General features: G+C 47.9%; 1 protein-coding gene across 4 annotated transcripts in view; it reads right to left on the bottom strand.

The window, feature by feature from the left end:
• EPG5 (ectopic P-granules 5 autophagy tethering factor) overlaps positions 1-10,014 on the bottom strand; it is a 54,835-nt gene extending 44,821 nt beyond the window's left edge. For all 4 annotated transcript variants that reach the window (XM_068175787.1, XM_068175789.1, XM_068175788.1 and 1 more), the window contains exons 1-6: positions 9,923-10,014; positions 5,404-6,321; positions 3,028-3,271; positions 2,039-2,175; positions 1,368-1,475; positions 333-406 (exon numbers count right to left, since the gene is read on the bottom strand). In XM_068175787.1, coding sequence (XP_068031888.1) covers positions 333-406; positions 1,368-1,475; positions 2,039-2,175; positions 3,028-3,271; positions 5,404-6,321; positions 9,923-9,970 — 1,529 coding nt within the window. In that variant the 5' untranslated portion in view covers positions 9,971-10,014. The remainder of the gene's footprint in view (positions 1-332; positions 407-1,367; positions 1,476-2,038; positions 2,176-3,027; positions 3,272-5,403; positions 6,322-9,922) is intronic.
• Positions 10,015-14,233: the final 4,219 nt, after the last annotated feature.

The raw sequence follows: 14,233 nt of genomic DNA, 5'->3' as shown, positions 1-14,233 counted from the left end.
GAGACAGTATAAAAAACAGGCCATGGTGCAAAGCAAAAGATATTTCAGAAGTCACAGTTACAAAACCTGTGGGTTTGTCAGTCTTCACAAGCTATTTCAAAGCTAAAAAAAAGCTGCATCATACTGTGCGTGTACAGCACAAGGAGGTACTGCCAAGGCTGAATTTTAAGATGAATGAATTTTAAAAGTTTGGATTAAACTGTGCATCTATTTGTGCCCACTTTTATGACTTTGCCTGCAATGAACTTTTAGAGTTTTACAAATAGATTGTATGTTGTGTCTTCTACTCTTAAATAATCAGAACGTATTTATAAAATCATGTTCATACTTACTTGACAGGAGACATAAGCAAGGCAAGAGACTGCATGAAATGAAAGACGCCCGATGGGTTACCAAAGACTTTGATCTGAAATTAAATGCAAAAATCTAAGTAAATCTAAACAAGCAAAGGGCAAATTGTTCTTAGCAGAGAAATGCACATTTCTTACTAGCTTTTTGATAAGACTTAAAAGAATCTGTAAAATACAGCATCCACACCCTGGACAAAGTATTGCCATGGCAAAATATTGTTACTTGTCCACAAGAATTACTTAGCAAAATTGTAAGATCAAAAGCTCTATAAAAAAACCACAACCTCTCTCTTTGTGCCACATATAGCTCTAGGCACCAGGGGTAATTCAGACACTCAGCACAGGGTTACCACATTAGGTTAATTAGACTCAATGATATTAAGGGTCTTTCCCAAGGTAATTTATTCTATTCTATGCTTCTGCTGCATTGTTTGCCTTTCCTGTTAGTGTAATTGAAGCCCTTTTCCTGTGACTAGATTTACAACGGTTTCTCCTCTTAGAAGAGCAAATATGTTCTCTGTAAGAACACCCTGGTGCCTTTGGATATCTGCACTCCCTCCGACCTAGACAAAGTGAACCCCTTCCTTTGTCCCTGAACTTTCCTGGGAAATCAGTCCCACTTCAATGTATAGCTTATAAAAAAATGTGTTCTTCCTGATCCCTTACACATCACTGAGCTGACCCCAATCTCATTTTTTATATACAGCTGCTGCTTCAAGTCTAAATATGCTTTCCAATTTTTGGAGAACACTCCCAAAACCTGGTGCGTAAGGCCTAGGCTCCCTTCCATGGAATCTCTCCAGTCAAAATGAAGTGTGTTCCCCTGCCAACCTGCACAGGGTTGGCGTAACATGGAAAAATGTATTCCCTGACAAACCCCTCACTGCCACCATGATTCCACACATCTGGAAAGGCAGAGTGGGTCATGAGGGATTAAGCAGGCACAAGACACTCTCCTCTCCTACCCACACCACTCCCACTCCAACCTGCTGGCAGTAAAGAATTAAACATTCACACCTGAATGAATGGACAAGCCCACTCGCTGATTCCAGCTGGACACCGAAGGATGTGGTTGAAGAGGAAGAGATGGTCACCTGGACAGCCAATTCTCTGCAGCACAGACACCTAGAGGGAAGTATATTGAAATCAAGTAAATAATTTTGAATTTCATTTCTTTACTGTCTTGCTAGCTAGAGTAATACTGTTCAGTTCTCACACTTTCTAACAAACCTAAATTTTCAGAGTATGTTACAAAAGAACAGTATTTAAAATCTGTTTGTTTGCCTTATGAGCCACAAACCATTTTCTTTGGTGTAAAGTAATTCTTTTTCCTACAACTGCATTAAAATATTATTTATTTAGAAATTGGCAAGAACAAAAGTTTCTCCAACATGACAAGTCTGACCAGTTTTAATTTCAAAATAAGTAAAAGCACAATGAGTATTATTAAGTTCACTGTGAGCCCTATTGGCTGCTCAGGTGCCAATCCTCACTAATGGTGCTTGATTTATCAGACAAGGGAATAAATTCTGAAGATCTGCTAAGAGATTCTGTTCCTCTAGTACAACAAACCCCACCAAAAATACCACTGCCCATGGGACAGGAAGTTCCCATGGCCAGACTCCCAGAAATTATTCCTGAATTCATCCTGTGTGTTGGATCAGATATATCCATGTCTAGTCCCTCACCAGTCTCTGCAGCCACATGAGAAGGTCACTGTGAAACTGAGGATCTTCAATAACCCTGCGAGTGAAGCTGAAAAGGACACTGATACATTCCTTCAAGTGGCTCAAGTCTGAAGAGAGATTTTCTGACTGCTTTGAAACTGTAAATTAAAAACAGAATTAATGAAGGTTTAAGAAGAAGTAGCAGCATGAACAATGGGTTTGGGCTGGATATAAAACTGCTCTCTGTATCTGCAGACACCAAGATATTTCAACACAGCTGCCTGCTAAATCTGGCAGAAGAGAATACTTAGATTACTTTGTTCAATGTTATAATTAAGCTCTGGACACTAATTATAAGAAGAATATACTATGGTTACTCTCACAAAAGGCCCACCCTCAACATCAGCTTTGTAAGAACCACCAATTACTATGCACATAAACTACCTGGGAGGTGGAGTGCAATGGGAGGAGCAGTAAGAAAGAAAAATATCTGGGGCAGGAGGAGGAGAAATACTTTAGCTAAAAGATTATATTGGCACAAACTCAAACAAAACACTCAGGATGAAAACCAAAATGATAATTCTAAATATTAAGATCTTAAGATTTCAAATGGCCTTCCAAGAGGAAGTAAAGAAGGAAAAACATCCAGCTCATTTTAGAATTGGGAAAAAGAACTGTATTAGATACTGCCTTGGACAACAAAATATTGGGAATTTAGTTGTCCCATCCACACAGTGTTTCTGTACAGTAATCAGTGTCAGTCTGCAGTTCAGACAGCAGAAGTCACTCCTGCATTCAGCTTTTACTGCCCAGGTGATAAAGTCAAGGGAATTGGACATTTTCCTGTGAAAAAAAAGTTCCACTGATCCCTGCAAAAGACCAACAGTTTTTCGTAACAGAGGAAAAACACTCCAGTAGACAAATTCCACCACAAGAGTCCGAAACTGCAGCCACACAAGGCACTGGACGCCCTGATGAGGACTGGGAGCAGCCTGGACCAGCAAACACACCTTGCTCTTGCTGCTGCAGGGCCACAGATCTCAGCAGGGACGAGCTGCTGAGCAGCCTGTAAACATAGGACTCCACTTGCAAGCGGGACAGCACCGAAGTGTAGGAGTGCAGTGCCAGGGTCTGGTGCACATGCTCTGCTTTGGCCTCAAAGAGCTTCTTCAGCTCCCCCAGCACGCTCTCGTTCAGCTCCACTGTCTGGTAGCGGTGGTGACCTGTCACCTTGCACTGATCTGCACACACACCCTGAAAAGAGAGCAAATATTTTATGTCAGCAGTTTTGACATTTTGCTGGGTCACCCTAACTGAAATCAATCATGATATAACCCTCTCTTAAGCAGATTTCAAGGCTTTCATAAAAGGGGACATTTCACAAATGGAAAAGACAAATATTTGGCAATATCCTATATGCTTTTTAGAGGTACCCATCACTGAAGATTCATATCCTTGACTCCTGAAGAAAAAATATTTTATAAACCCTTAGTAACTCACGTTTGGAAACAGCCAGAAGTTACTTGCCTGCAGCACTGAGAGATGTGAACAAAACCAGGTGTCTCACCCCCAGTGAGTGCACCTGCTTCTTAGTTTACAAATTTCCATATATATTTAGACCTACTATATTAAAGCTAAAACATTCACTGGAACAAGATAAATATTTCCCAAACTCCCAGGATGGATAATTTGCAGCAATTCCCTACAGCACGTTTAAAATGTTTTCCTCCGCCTCATCTCTACCTCTTCAGCACAAGAAAAACAGAATAAATAATATTCTTGTTATTCTTACAATAAATAACATTCCTGTTAATCTTTTATGCAATCAGGAAACATTCCTAAGAACCATCACTGTGAAAGCTTACCTTGAAAGCATCCCTGTGCTTCCTAAATTAGTAGAATAAGAACTTTAAATTGGTATAAAGACAACAAATATTCTGTTCACACAATAAATATATACTGAATTGAGATGAAATAAAGCAAGTAGCAATCTTACACAACTCTATGGCGACTTTAGAAGATGCAAGAGTGAAGCCAAAACTGCTTTTGGTACAGAAAATGATCACGGCAAACCTTAGAATCCAGTGAGGCTCAGTGTTATTCCCGAAGAAAAAGGAATGAATTCAGATGTGTTCAGTTCCTCAACTCGGATGAACTGCACTCACTGAAACAGTAAAATCTACCCTATGCATAGGTGTTCAGCATCTTTGGACAATTTTGATGATGTGTGGGCTATAAACAGCATCAGAACAGTTTCATTCACTCCCAGTGTAATGCTAAGCTCCAAAGGCAAGTGTCACAGAAGGAGTCTGGGGGAAAACTTTTCTGATGTGTGCCCAAAGAGCTACATAAACCCCTCTGGTTTGCAGACAAAAATGTTACAGAGTACCATGCCCATTCTGGAAGTAAGATAAACCACAGCTACATTCATGGAACAAGTTACTTCAAGTAGATGGCCCAAATGCTCCCTCTGAGCTATGGGCCTGCTCCTGAGCACAAGTCGAGCTCCCCTGCAGCTGCCACTCTGACAGCAGCAATGACATAGTGGAAACTGTCCCTACAGCTGGCAGCAGGCTAGACTGGACACCACTGCTACAGTCACTCCACAGCTGTCCCCCGTATCTGCTTGGAGTGCTGGGAAACTTCACCTGACACAACGGACAGAACTGGGTGTACACAGCTCATCCTTTCTGACCCCAAAAGAAATCAGCAACATATATCCCACTGCCCTGCACACGTCAGAAGTTAAAAATCAAACAACAAACTGACTCTAGACTCAAGAGGAAGATATTCTGAAGTACTGGGGGGGTCAGTGGAGAGACAGAAAGCAAAGGCAATAACCTCTGGACATGGAACTTTAGAACCAGAGCAAGTCCAGAGGAAGCGAAGAAGTCAGTAAGAGGACTGGAGCCCCTCCCCTATGAAGACCGGCTGATAAAGTTCAGCCTGGAGGAGTGCAGAGACCTCACAGCACCTTCCAGTATCTGGAAGGGGCCTACAGGGAAGCTGGACAGGGATTCTTTATCAGGAACTGTAGTGACAGGACAAGGACTAAAGGGATTAAACTGAAACAAGGGGAAATTCAGGTTAGATATTATCTTTACTGTGAATTGTGTGGAGAGACACTGGCACAGACTGCCCAGGAAGGTTGTCCCAATCCTGGCAGTGCTCAAAGCCAGGTTGGATAAAGCCTTGAACAACCTGGTCTAGTGGGAGGTGTTCCTGCCCATGGAAGGCAGGGTTGGGATTAGATGATTTTTAAAGTCACCTCCAACCCTTAACATTCTGTGATTCTTTTACAACAAAACAGCTTAACTACGATAAACCTGGCAAGTAAAGCTAATTCCTGAATAGTTTGGGTTCAGAAGTAGCTTCAGCAACAGCACCTGCACAGTTTTCTGCTGCTCCTTGAAAGTCCACAATCTCCCCTTCACATTTTGGCAGTCTGTTGTCATGGCCTGCAGCTCTGCCTCAGCCAAGAGCAGCTGCTTTCTGCAGCGCATGTAGTTCAGGAGCAGCTCGTAGAACTCGTGCCTGTCCTGGTGAGCCACACTCTCGAATTCCTCGGCATAGGAGTCAACGTTCTCCAGCCACGAGCAGGGCTCAAAGATCTTCAGCTGCTCCCTGGTGAATGGCACCAGCTCTGGCTCGGAGGGGAGCTCTGGGTACAGCCTCTCATGATGCAGCAGGGGCTTTACTGCCATGATGGTGGGCTTCTCGTAGGACAGCTCCAAGGACAGGTCTGGATAAACCGGCCGCGGAACACGCGCCTTGGATTTCTCGGAGCGCTGTGAGGTGCTGAGAGGAAGCTTCTCTAAAGAGCAGGAAAGAGGATCTCTAAAGTCTTGTCGGTTTTCAGCTCTTCTGCCCTGTACGAAGCCCATCACTGACAGAGGGGGAGCAGCACTGGACTGAAAGGTACTACTCAATAAATCAGAATTCCTAGAGCCACTAGCAACTGCCTCCACAGGGCTCTGAGGTTTGTCCAACTTGCTCTTCTCAACATCCCCCACACATTCCTCCTGGGAAGGATCAGCTTTGGCCTCTTCTGCATCTTTGGGAGGCTCCAGAGTCACTGCCAGAGCCTCTTCATTTGATGAAGATAAACGACTTTGGGGGATGTCAGACACATCATTTATAGTTCTCCTATTGTCTACTTCATCTCTGAGCTGAATTTCTGTGAATTCTCCAGGATGTTCCACTTGCACTCTCCCAGCTTGAGAAGACCCTTCTGCCACAGGAGGCAGGAAAACATCATCAGGTTCTTGTACCTGGTGCTCCTCACTACTTCTTTTCTTTTTCTCCTAAGAAAACAAAAAATTAATAGTGTCACTGCCAAGTGAATCTCTTCATCTTGTATCCCAAATCCCACCAACACCAAAAGTAGTATTTGTCAGGATTATGACTCCAAAAGCCCTTTTAAACATATTAATTTTCATAATATTAAAGATAAAAGCAAATATACCAAATAAATCTCTGTTCTTTAGCTGCCCTATGAAGACTGTCTACCAGTGCGTGGTTTTGTGCTCTTGCACAAGGCCTCAACATTTCTAAGCAAAAATCTATAAATATCACAGGACAGACTGTTTCATCAACACAGAAAATAATCAATGCAACAGGTCCCTGACACCTAAGAAGAGTTACTCAATTTCACCTATTGACAAAAAAAAAAAGTTACTCTGTGATCCAGAGCCATCTGAAGTTTTACAGAATATTTTAGTGACAGGAAAAATATTTTCAAAACAGTCATTTCAGAACAAAGCAAGTCTGGAATGTAACCCTTAGCTACAGTCTAAAACCATGGTAACATCTGAACAATTACTGAAATACCTATTTTCAGCAGGCAATACACACTGGAGATGTAGAAAAACTCAACAGTGCCATTAAAACTGTAAATCAATTTAAAATTACAATTAGTTTGAGGCTAAATAATTCCCATAAACCTAATCTAAGGTGTAGATTAGCTTCCTTCCCAGTAGCACAGCATAAGGAAATGAACTAAGATTTTGATAATCTGTAAACCATTTGCCAACTTGTAAAACAAAAAACTGGCAAAGTCATTAGCCAATCTCTAAATTAAGCAGACTTAGCACTTTATTAGGAGCAAAACTGAGGAGTTAGGTCACAGTGCTCCAGTTTTGGATGACCCAGATAATGTACCAATGAACACAGGTGAAATGAGTACAAGCTTTTAATTTGGGGAAATAATAATAGGGAAAAGATTACAGTTTTGGAAACTTACTCTCAATATCACATATATTTTTACTGAGCATCTGAATGTTTCTGCCTTAAGAGAAAGCATAAATGAAGCAGCTCAAATCAAGGCACTAGCTCACCTTGATCTCAAGGCCAATTTTACTCTGAACATATGGTCACAGGTCCTTTACAAAAAAAAAAAAGGAATTACTCTGGCTTTGCTTTATACTGTTTACTGTGTATTAAAACCTGTAAACACTTCTGACCACAAAACAGCTCTGACTCACTAGCTCAAGCTGCAGGTGAGAGGCTAAAAATACATCAGTGCAATTCTTTAAGCCAGGACTTGTCATAATAAGCATCCCCTGACAATTACCTCAAAGTCAGTAATTTCCACAGGATACTGTATCACCAAATCATATTTATACAGTGTATTGATCCACATACTTCACAAACACGTGCTGGTCCTCTCCCCTCTACAATTTCAACATTTCCTCTTGCAGTCCTCATACAGAATAAACTCCCTTTATCTCTCAGTATCAACCTGCATCCCTCCCAGACACAGCTGTTTCTAAAATTTATGATGTGCCTTTCAGTTCTCACTTTCCTAGCCAAAAAAAAAAAAAAAAAAAAGGCATAATCATTAAAAGAGATTTCATCTGAAAAAGAATGAGAGAAATCTAGTTCTGAACTAACACGGAGGAAAATTCTGCTTAAGTCACATACAAAAGAATCCCAGAATGGTCTGGTTTGGAAGGGACCTTAAAACCTATGCCCCTCCATAGGCAGGGCACTTCCACTAGACCAGGTCACTCCAAGCCCTATCAAACCTGGCCTGGAATCTGGAACACTCCCAGGGATGGGAAAATGGTACTTGCTCATTAGCCTTGGCCATGCCTGATGCTGCTGGTGCTGCACAAGTTTAACTTTGGGGCAACTATTGTCAGAAAGCCCTGGGCTCCATTCCACCACTTGGCAGCTCTGCAGCTGAGCCAGCCTTTCTCTCAGCTCACAAGAATTCCAGCTTTTCAAAGGATTACATTACAGCTTTTTCTGTGGCACGGGAATGGAAAAGTCCTTAATGTGACTGACCTGCAAACTGCATCCTCAGGCACACCCGGGTATTAACAGAGGTGAGCACAGTAATAGCAACAGAAATACCAGAAATGGGCCATGTGTAGCACTGGAGAATTCAGAGTTCTCACATGTGACACCTCCAGTGAATTGTTTCACACTGAATTTCACCTGGAAGGGATGGCTAAAGACTGGAGTCACCACACACATGTCCTTAATGAAACAGCAGTGTCATCCATGACTCACCACCTTCCTGCAGGGAACCAATTCTCTTAGGCAGCAGTTTGAAGGTTTGACTGCCTAGCACACGCCAGGGGGCTGAATCAAAACCAAAACTACGACACAGTAATTCTTCTGGGATTGCTTTTCCCTGCAATCTTTACTTGCCCTCCATTCAGGATGCACACCCACGCTTGACACTTAGATTTAACCCTGGTTTTACAGAACACTGGTCAATTAATTCAGTGTTTTCAAAGAGCTTTGACAGTCATGACTTCAATGTCCTTGCTCTATATGGTTGCCCACAGGGACAACAAGAAAGAGGTTAAGAAACCAAGCAAAACATTTCCACTATGTCAGGTAGTTCAGATCATCCCCACAAACATTTTGTGTAAAGAAAATAAAGCCTACAGAAAGCTGCCAGTACGAATATCATGAACAAGGAACACATTCAAAACAGGATAAAAACCTAGGAAGAGTGACACTTAAAAACTGCAGCACCAACTTATGAAGAAGCAGCACTGTCATGTGTTACATCATGCTCTCAGCATTTCAAAACCAAACCCAGACAAGATGGAGTATCACAGAATCACTGAATGATCTGGGTCAGAAGGGAACTTAAAGACCATCCAATTCCACCCCCTGCCATGAGCAAGGACACTTTCCACTGTCCCAGGGTGCTCCAAACCCCATCCAACCTGGCCTTGGACACTGCCAGGGATCCAGGGGCAGCCACAGCTGCTCTGGGCACCCTGTGCCAGGGCCTGCCCACCCTCCCAGCCAGCAATTCCTGGTTCCCAATATCCCATCTGTGCCTGCCCTCTGGCAGTGGCAGCCACTGCCTGTGTGCTGTCCCTGCATGCCTTGTCCCCAGTCCCTCTGCAGCTCTCCTGGAGCCCCTTGAGGCCCTGGCAGGGGCTCTGAGCTCTCCCTGGAGCCTTCTCTTGTGCAGGTGCACAGCCCCAGCTCCGTCTGTGGGACTGTCTCCCCCCAGTACAGTAAAACACTGTAAATGCAGGTAAGCTCCACTGCTGCACATCCCCCTGCTCTCCCACAGGACACAGGACCCCTGAGGAGGCCGTACGACAACATAATAAAAACCCTGTTTTACGTCCTGCTACAGCACAAGGCCTGTCACAACCCTCACACGCCTGGCAAACACTATAAATCCACGGATAGGGAGTCCAGAACAGCAGGAACCAGCAGAAATCTTTTCACGGAACAAAAAAAAAAAAAACAAACCCACAACAACATCACCCACACGCTCCTCCACTCTCCACTCTCCACCCTCCACCATTAGAGGCCGCACAAACACGGATGTAAACACGGCCTGGCGCGGCCGCCCCCACACGCGGGTCGCTCCCTCGGCCCAGCGGCCGTGGAGGACGCCCCGAGCCCCCCTCGCCGCGGCGTTACCTTGGTGCGGGCGCGGGCGCGGCGCGGGGGTCGCACGGCCTCGGCCATGGCCCCGGGCCCGCGCTGAGGCGGCACCGGCCGCGCAGGGACGGGCGGCGGGACACGCCCCCGCCGCGCCGGCCAATCACAGGGCGCGATGGGCGGCGGGACACGCCTCCGCAGCGCCCGCCAATCACGGGGCGCGGCCGGGGTGGGGCGGGGCCGCGGCCGTGAGGGCGGGACGGGGCGGGGTGAGGGGGCTGAGGGGGCCGGGGGGCAGAGGGACGGAGAGGGCGGCGGTGGGGACGGACAGACCCTCCGTGGGGACAGACAGACCCTCCGTGGGGACGGACAGACCCTCCGTGGGGACAGAGAGACACTCGTGGGGACGGACAGACCCTCGTGGGGACGGAGAGACACTCATGGAGACGGACAGACAGACAGACACTCGTGGGGACGGAGAGACACTCGTGGGGACGGACAGACCCTCGTGGGGACAGAGAGACACTCATGGGGACGGACAGACAGACACTCGTGGGGACGGACAGACCCTCCGTGGGGACAGACAGACCCTCCGTGGGGACAGACGGACAGACCCTCGTGGGGACGGACAGACCCTCCGTGGGGACAGACAGACCCTCCGTGGGGACGGAGAGACACTCGTGGGGACGGAGAGACACTCATGGGGACGGACAGACAGACAGACACTCGTGGGGACGGACAGACAGACAGACACTCGTGAGGACGGAGAGACCCTCGTGGGGACAGACAGACAGACACTCGTGGGGACGGACAGACCCTCGTGGGGACAGACAGACCCTCCGTGGGGACAGACAGACCCTCCGTGGGGACGGAGAGACACTCGTGGGGACGGAGAGACACTCATGGAGACGGACAGACAGACAGACACTCGTGGGGACGGAGAGACACTCGTGGGGACGGACAGACCCTCGTGGGGACGGAGAGACACTCATGGGGACGGACAGACAGACAGACACTCGTGGGGACGGAGAGACACTCGTGGGGACGGACAGACACTCATGGAGACAGACAGACACTCATAGGGACGGAGAGACACTCATGGGAACACACAGACCCTCCGTGGGGACAGACAGACCCTCGTGGGGACGGAGAGACACTCATGGGGATGGAGAGACATTCGTGGGGACGGAGAGACACTCATGGAGATGGACAGATGCTCACAGGGACAGACAGACACTCATAGCGATACACAGACAGTCATGGGGACGGAGAGACACTCATGGGGACACACACACTCATAGGGACAGACAGACACTCATGGAGACAGACACTCATAGGGACAGACAGACACTCATCGGAACACACAGACCCTCCGTGGGGACAGACAGACATTCGTGGGGACGGAGAGACGCTCATGGGGACGGAGAGACAGACACTCGTGGGGATGGAGAGACACTCGTGAGGACAGACAGACCCTCGTGGGGACAGACAGACACTCATAGGGACGGAGAGACACTCATGGGGACGGACAGACGCTCATAGGGACGGACAGACACTCATAGCGACAGACAGTCATGGGGACGGAGAGACACTCATGGGGACACACACACTCATAGGGACAGACAGACACTCATGGAGACAGACACTCATAGGGACAGACAGACACTCATCGGAACACACAGACCCTCCGTGGGGACAGACAGACATTCGTGGGGACGGAGAGACGCTCATGGGGACGGAGAGACAGACACTCGTGGGGATGGAGAGACACTCGTGAGGACAGACAGACCCTCGTGGGGACAGACAGACACTCATAGGGATGGAGAGACACTCATGGGGACGGACAGACGCTCATAGGGACGGACAGACACTCATAGCGACAGACAGTCATGGGGATGGAGAGACACTCATGGGGACACACACACTCATAGGGACAGACAGACACTCATGGAGACAGACAGACACTCATAGGGACGGAGAGACACTCATGGGAACACACAGACCCTCCGTGGGGACAGACAGACATTCGTGGGGACGGAGAGACACTCATGGGGACGGAGAGACAGACATTCGTGGGGATGGAGAGACACTCGTGAGGACGGACAGACCCTCGTGGGGACAGACAGACATTCGTGGGGACGGAGAGACATTCGTGGGGACGGAGAGACACTCATGGAGACGGACAGACGCTCATAGGGACAGACAGACACTCATAGCGACAGACAGTCATGGGGACGGAGAGACACTCATGGGGACACACACACTCATAGGGACAGACAGACACTCATGGAGACAGACACTCATAGGGACAGACAGACACTCATCAGAACACACAGACCCTCCGTGGGGACAGACAGACATTCGTGGGGACGGAGAGACACCATGGGGACGGAGAGACAGACATTCGTGGGGATGGAGAGACACTCGTGAGGACAGACAGACCCTCGTGGGGACAGACAGACACTCATAGGGACGGAGAGACACTCATGGGGACAGACAGACGCTCATAGGGACGGACAGACACTCATAGCGACAGTCATGGGGATGGAGAGACACTCATGGGGACACACACACTCATAGGGACAGACAGACACTCATGGAGACAGACAGACACTCATAGGGACAGACAGACACTCATAGGGACACACAGATGCTCATGGGGACACACAGACGCTCATGGGGACACACAGACACTCATAGGGACAGACATACACTCATGGGGACACACAGACACTCATAGGGACAGACAGACACTCATGGGGACAGACAGACACTCATGGGGACACACAGACGCTCATGGGGGCAGGCAGACACTCATGGGGACACACAGACGCTCATGGGGGCAGGCAGACACTCATGGGGACACACAGACACTCATAGGGACAGACAGACACTCATGGGGACACACAGACACTCATAGGGACAGACAGACACTCATGGGGGCAGGCAGACACTCATGGGGACACACAGACACTCATGGGGGCAGGCAGACACTCATGGGGACACACAGACACTCATAGGGACAGACAGACATTCATGGGGACACACAGACACTCATAGGGACAGACAGACATTCATGGGGACACACAGACACTCATGGGGGCAGGCAGACACTCATGGGGACACACAGACGCTCATGGGGGCAGGCAGACACTCATGGGGACACACAGAGTGTCCATGGGGACACACAAGCCATCTGTGGGGTCACACTGAGCATCCCATCCATGGGGACATTTAGAATGTCCATGGGGTCACACAGGCCATCCATGGGTGTCGTAGATGTGGGCGAACCCAATGGGAAGAATGATGATGTCCGACTTATTTCAGAAGGCCGAATGATTTCTTTATTATAATTATGCTATGATACATTAATATACTATATAAAAGAGGATACTAAAAACTACATGCTACTTTCTCTATCATATCTCACTCCCTCACAACTCGTGACCCTGTTCTCCAGACCAGACACAGGTGGATCTGACTGGCCATCAGGCCCAAACAATCCACCGTGATCCAACCAGGCATTCGCTCTAGGTAAACAATTCTCCAAACACATTCCACAAGAGAAAAACAAGGAGCAGAAATAGAAATAGTTTTCTCTGTCACTTTTGTCTGTGCACCTTTATAAAAATCCTGAGAGAGACACATGGGGACACACAGAGCACCCATGGGGTCACAAAAAGTGTCCATAGGGACACAGTATCCATAGGGACCCACAGAGCAGCCTTGGCAACTGATCCATGGGGACACACAGAGCATCCACAGGGACTCACAAAGTGTCCATGGGCACACAGACCATCTGTGGGGACTCCACAGACCATCCCTAGGTGACTGGGGCCTGCTGTAGGGATGTAGAAAGCAGCCCTAGGGACCCACAGATTGTCCACAGGGACTGAGACACTCCATGGATGACCAGGGCCTACGATAGGGACCCAGAGATCATCCACAAGGACATACAGACCATCCATAGGGACTGACATAGGGACAAACAGACCTTCCACGGGGACACTCAGACTGCTGTAGGGACGTATAGACTGCCCAGAGGGACTCACAGAGAGTCTGTAGTGAACCAGAGACTGCTACAGGGACTCAAAGACCATCCACAGGGTCAGCCCAAGCTTCTGCCACAGGGAATGTGGGATGAGAAGCCAAGCCCTCACTAGCAAGGATGGGGAGTGTAGGGTCACTTCTGTCTGCCCCAGGGCATGAGACACCTCCAGCACAGCAGCCCCAGACCAGGAACTGCTGTCCCTCAGAGCCCTGCCCTGGCACCCAGCCATCCCCCGGAGCAGCCGGAGCAGGGCCCAAGCCCCACGGGGAGCAAGAGTGACTTCTCTCAATGCCCAGGAG

Source organism: Anomalospiza imberbis, chromosome Z, assembly GCF_031753505.1.
Source record: "Anomalospiza imberbis isolate Cuckoo-Finch-1a 21T00152 chromosome Z, ASM3175350v1, whole genome shotgun sequence".
In the NCBI taxonomy this organism is placed as follows: domain Eukaryota; kingdom Metazoa; phylum Chordata; class Aves; order Passeriformes; family Viduidae; genus Anomalospiza; species Anomalospiza imberbis.
Note: the sequence above shows the minus strand (reverse complement) of the source record. Positions and strands in the feature narration are given on the sequence as shown.